Genomic DNA, 5,781 nt, shown 5'->3' on the forward strand with positions numbered 1-5,781 from the left:
CCCGGAGTACGAAGAGGAGGAGTCCGCGGTCCCGCAAACTGACGGTCACCGGCCTGAGGCCGAGGAGGCCAAGCGCTTAGTGAAGCCGGCGCCGATACAAGCTCGCTTCGTGTCTCTGCTCGACGCGGAGGCGAAGGATTCGGTGAAACGCTTCTACGTGATACCGCAGAACTCGATCGAGAAGAAGATTGTGCTCATCAAGAACGAGCCGCCAGATTCTGTGCAAGTAAGTTGTGTCTGTACTGGCTAATTTAAAAGCATTGTAATATTTTTAAAGTTATCGAAAACTTCTAAATACAAATAGAATGGGAACAAGAATTATTGTTAAATACGCTCCATATTATGTACTAGTCAAATGTTACAGCTTCCTTGAATTTGTGTTGTACTTACTCACAAATATGTGCCGGTAAAACAATCCATGCAATAATTACTATTATCACGGTATTCATATTGATTTATCCTTATTGTTTGCGGCATCCATAAAAGTTTTTGAGTATGTTTTTGTTTCATTATAATAATTAATTTTGGGTTATACATATCGTTATAATTTGCCTATGGAAAATATTGTCAGTTATTCTATAAAAAGTTTATTTCCAGATGGAATGACAATGTTTCGTAACTATTTTAACCAAAAAAAACCAAACCGTATTTTGTCAGAACTAGACTAGATTTAAATGGCCCATTCGAAAGTACTCAGGTAACAAACACAAAAGGAAAAAACACAAAAAAAAAAAATCCAGTCTAATTGAGACCTCCTCCTTTTTTCGAGGTCGGTTGAAAATGACTCCGGTAATGTATAAAAGTTTATATAAAACAGGTGCACTGTTGTTAATGTATGCTACGTTACAGATAGATCACAAAGCGCATCAGCTAACAACGCACATAAACAACGACACGGATACGGAACAACGGAATTTAGATAATGGCGATCATGTATGTACATACACTCATTATAACTAAAGTGTAATATTGTTAAGTATGTCGTGTGTGGTGTTGGAAGTGTTTTTTAAAAAAAGAATTCTGTTCTGTAAATTGTGGACATCAAATATTATTAGGATTTATATGTCCTATATGTCCTATATGTGACGAAATGGCTCTTGTCGACGAAATATGTAGTGTTATCATTAAGATTCAAAATCATGATGACTTAGAAAATTTTAATCTCCTTTGATGGTATCAGAAATGGCTAAAGAGGTGTAAAGAAAACTACTCGTTTTGTGTATATATATTAGATTAACATATTTTATTTATAGTGCAACGATGCGATTTGTTATTTCCAGGTAAATAATGTGAATAGTAGTGCAGTAATAGTACACCCCAGTCAACTGTTGCCCGTCCTGCCTCCCCCCACATCGCACACTGCTATAATTGGTGAGAATACTGATATTGCTGTTTTAAATTTATTTTTTTATTTGTATATTATTACATTGTCATAACCGGTTTACTTTGTAAGTTGGTAATTTGATGTACCAGCATTGAAAATCGTAAAGTAAATTTAGATCGAATTATTTCTATACTGATACTACTGTAATCGATATTTAACGATCTACTATGTCGAGTCGCGTCTAGTTGCAGCATAATATTGGAGAATATTAAAAATTCGAATGAGAATGAGAGTGAGAGTGAGTGAGAGTGAGAGTGAAAATGAAATTAAAGAAAATAAAATTTCAGCTAAAATAATATGCCTACTATTATTGCTATACATCTTATTGCTGACATAGTTGGAACATTAGCTTCCACACTAGGAAAACCTGTGTCATGGGGGCTGAGACGATTACCAAAAAGGATTGTGTATAAATATATGGCTCGGCAGTATCAACGAGCGGCGTGAACGGCGCAGTGTTCCCGTGGCAGTCGCTCGTGCCGTGGCTGCGCGCCAGCTCGCCGCCGCCCGCCGCGCCCGCGCAGCCGCCCTCCCCGCGCACGCCGCGCACGCCGCACACGCCGCACACGCCGCATACGCCGCACACGCCGCACACGCCGCACATCAAGAGCGAGGAGCAGATCAAGACTGAGAGTAACGGTAAGTGATCGTTATAAGTGCAAGTCGCACGTATAGGAAAGAATCTAAAATGGCGGGTCAAACTTGTAATGTAATAATATGTAACGATGAGTGTGACAGATGTGAGAGAGAGAGAGAGTGTGAGAAGATATATATAGCGTGTGAGTAGGACGGAACGATTAGTGCTACCATTTTGGACAATTTATTTAATAAACGCGGCTTTTACTATGTTAGGAGCTGCATGCAAACAAGGGTAGCGTGCTTAGCTAAGCTGTTAAGACGATACACGTAGTGCGTGGTTGTGTTACTACTTACTACTACACTATTTATGAAATAAAAAAACACCATTCCTTTGTTCTAAATTAAGTTAATTGGAAATTAATTAAAAAAAATATTGTGTTTTTTATCTGTGACAAACATTGCCCGATACAATTATGATACCCCTCAGATACGGTAACATCAATGTGCACGGACGACGACGATGAAGTGTTCGAGTGCGAAGATTCTGGAACAAACGGTGGAGATAATAGCAACAGTCGGCGCTCGCAGAGCCTGTCCTCGCTCAACCAGCCGGGGGGACAGGATAAGGTAGGTTTTATGGACTAGCTTTTTTTTGGATATTTTTTTTAGATTTTTTGGTATTTTTTTGGTGTCGGTAGGATACTTTGGTTTATAGTGTTATTTTGATCTATGGAGGTTTCATTGAGTTAATTACTGTGTAGGGCAGTCTCCATTTTTGGATATAAGTATTTTTAGACATTCTATTTTATGAAATGGGACAATCGTTTTTGTTTTATTTTTCTTATTTAAAATGTTAAATCATTTTATACATTTCAGCTAAGTTAAATAACAAAACGCGTGTGTTATTACTACTAATATTTATTACAGGTAGATGTTAGTAAAATACTAATAAAATTTAACATTTTTGAAAATTCAAATTGTTCAAAAAAGAACAAGGAAACAAATTTAACTAATTTAGTAAAATAATAACTCGTACGTATTTTAAAAATATATAAAGAAGAAAAAATCATTTATTGGTGGGTTGAGAACCCACTTCCATCGCCTTAACGCGGCTTTGCTTTTATATCGCCATTCCACCTCAGCCATGGAACATTTTCTATTGATTTATTATCATTTTTTTTATTTAAAAATTGCATTTAACGCTACATTTATAATAACTTAAAATATATAACTTGTTCTTACGGAACAGAAGGAGCGCCGCATCCGGCGGCCGATGAACGCGTTCATGATATTCTCGAAGCGGCACCGGCAGATGGTGCACCAGCTGCACCCCAACCAGGACAACCGCACCGTCAGCAAGATACTCGGCGAGTGGTGGTACTCGCTCAAGCCGGACGAGAAGCAGAAGTACAACGAGTTGGCCAGCGAGGTGGGTGAACGGTATCATCACCATCACCAGTATCAACATCATAATCGTCACCATCATAGTTGTAATCAATTTCATCACCATCCCACCATTAATATCGTTGGTACCATCATCAAGATTATCATTCGTTAGCACGATATTAAAAAGTTAAAGACTGAGTGTGTTCTGATGTTTTCTCTCCCCAGGGACGTTTCGAATGTTTTTGTGATAAAATATATTTGCGCATACAATTTTGTATATATTTTAACTAAATTAAAATTTTGAACACTTATCTAAATAAAAAAACAATTGTCATCTCACTCAGAACGTTCCCGAACATTTGAATCATAGCTTCCATAAAATTGTAGGTAAAAGAGGCTCACTTCAAAGCGCACCCCGAATGGAAGTGGTGCAACAAAGACAGGCGCAAGTCGTCCAGCAGCAGAGACCCAACCGGATCCATGCCCCAGGTAATCTATCTTAATAAAATTAATGCTGTATTCTAGGTAGGGTTTTTTATTAATAGATACAATGATTCAAGAGGCATTTTTTATATGTATAATAACATAGAAGAAAGGGGGACTAAAGGGGTTATAATTTTAACTTTTACTACGAATTTAAAGCGTGCGAAGCCGCGGGCAAGACCTAATTTGTACTCAAATTCAAATAAAAAATTCAAGTAGATCTTTTGTACTTGATCAAGTTGTTTTACTCATTTCAAATAACCATATAAATTATTACTTTTGTGATTTTTTTTTCAAATTATAATAACATATCCTTTTTATAATGTCTCGGTGCGTGTTTTAATTTTATTATTCACCGTTGCCAGAGCCCCCGAACCCCGTCGGACGTGATGAACAGCGGGTTGACGCTGAGCGGTGCTGAGATGATGAACGCGAACACGTACAGCCACGTGGCGTCGCCGCAGCTCAGCGATGATGAACCGATGGTGAGCGGAGCGTTTTTTTGTTTTTTTTTTTATGTTGCGTTTATTGTAAAAAGACGTGTGTAAACGCTCGCTTAAAGTCTGAATGGGGTATTGTGTCCACAGAGTATATGCACCTATAAAGAAACGTCATTAATTTAAAATCACATTTACACTGAAATTCTTTGATTGTATATGTACATACTACGTACTACCTGTGGTAATTTAGTAGTATTTAACTCTTATTATGTCCTGATTTTCGACCACAGATAACACAAACTACGGAGGAGCCGCCTCCACCACAGACAACGAACGAGATTGACCTCAAGTGCCCGGAAAAAGTAAACGATTCAGATTCAGAAGGTGTCGAGACTAGAGAGTATATAACGCACCACGACCATACTCGACGGCCGAAGGCTATTAAAGCTAGGTGGGTTATATTCATGTTCATTGTTACTTAAACTTTAAAGATTAGAAGATAAGATTGCTTTTTGCTTGATTGTTTTCTATAACTCCCCTTGGAATTTATGTACGTGTACACGTTTATTATGAAATTAAGAAACAAAAGAAATACTTGAAACTTTTTAGTTTATCATTATAATATAATTTTAAAAAATAAAGTGAAATATAAATATGTTCAGGGCTGGATCGTCCGACAACTTGCTTGGAATAACGGCTTCGAGTCCCGGCGGCTCCAAGGTGTTCCAGCCAACTGGAGGCGCGTTTAAATCTACGCACGCTGATACTGGTAAGAATATGTTATTATGATAATAAAGAATGTGAAAAAAAAATCATTTAATGAGGTCATTTACAAATACTGATTATTATGGTCTCATTGGAATCTAACAAAATATTATCTACAATAATTGATCGATATTTCTTCAATTCATCCGATTCTATATATACAGTGCCCGTTCTAGCACCGCCCGTGTAGTGAGAGTAGTGATAATTTATCGTAATTTTAATAATTTAAATCATTCTATCTTTTAAATTGGTTTAAACTGGACATGGTGTTCAAAATTAATTAAAATCGATTGAGCAGTTTAGGGGGTCCATCGCGGACAAACGAAGTTACACGTAATTTAATATATATATAGACGATAATGCTTCATCTATCAAGCACTTTTCATTCCGTCCATCTGTCTAAACTTTGCAATGACCGAATCCATGTAGTACTTTGATAATAGTTCTTTGACCATCACATAAATATTTTTAGCGCAGTACGACATCGACGATTTTAAATAGGAAATAAATGAATAAGCAAAATAAAAAGTAATGGAATAGTATTTTTCTTGTGTTTGATTTTACGCGAGTATTATACATTTACGGGGAGACCCCGTGACCACGCTCGCTGTAAAGTGTTCGAAACGTCGGGTTAATAATATAATGAATAAATCGCGTTCAAATTCCGTTTAAATATTTTTTAATTTCTAAAAGCAATGGGATATTTCGCAGGCGACAGCCACCGGCAGTGGACGGCGTTCACCG

The 5,781-nt window shown here is 37.2% G+C and overlaps 1 protein-coding gene across 1 annotated transcript in view; it reads left to right on the forward strand.

The window, feature by feature from the left end:
- LOC119829170 overlaps positions 1-5,781 on the forward strand; it is a 34,343-nt gene that overhangs the window by 17,143 nt on the left and 11,419 nt on the right. The window contains exons 8-17 of the mRNA XM_038351572.1: positions 1-226; positions 850-933; positions 1,281-1,371; positions 1,814-2,023; positions 2,451-2,590; positions 3,213-3,392; positions 3,737-3,838; positions 4,198-4,317; positions 4,563-4,723; positions 4,935-5,041. Coding sequence (XP_038207500.1) covers positions 1-226; positions 850-933; positions 1,281-1,371; positions 1,814-2,023; positions 2,451-2,590; positions 3,213-3,392; positions 3,737-3,838; positions 4,198-4,317; positions 4,563-4,723; positions 4,935-5,041 — 1,421 coding nt within the window. The remainder of the gene's footprint in view (positions 227-849; positions 934-1,280; positions 1,372-1,813; positions 2,024-2,450; positions 2,591-3,212; positions 3,393-3,736; positions 3,839-4,197; positions 4,318-4,562; positions 4,724-4,934; positions 5,042-5,781) is intronic.

This window comes from Zerene cesonia, chromosome 9 (genome assembly GCF_012273895.1).
Source record: "Zerene cesonia ecotype Mississippi chromosome 9, Zerene_cesonia_1.1, whole genome shotgun sequence".
NCBI classification, from domain to species: domain Eukaryota; kingdom Metazoa; phylum Arthropoda; class Insecta; order Lepidoptera; family Pieridae; genus Zerene; species Zerene cesonia.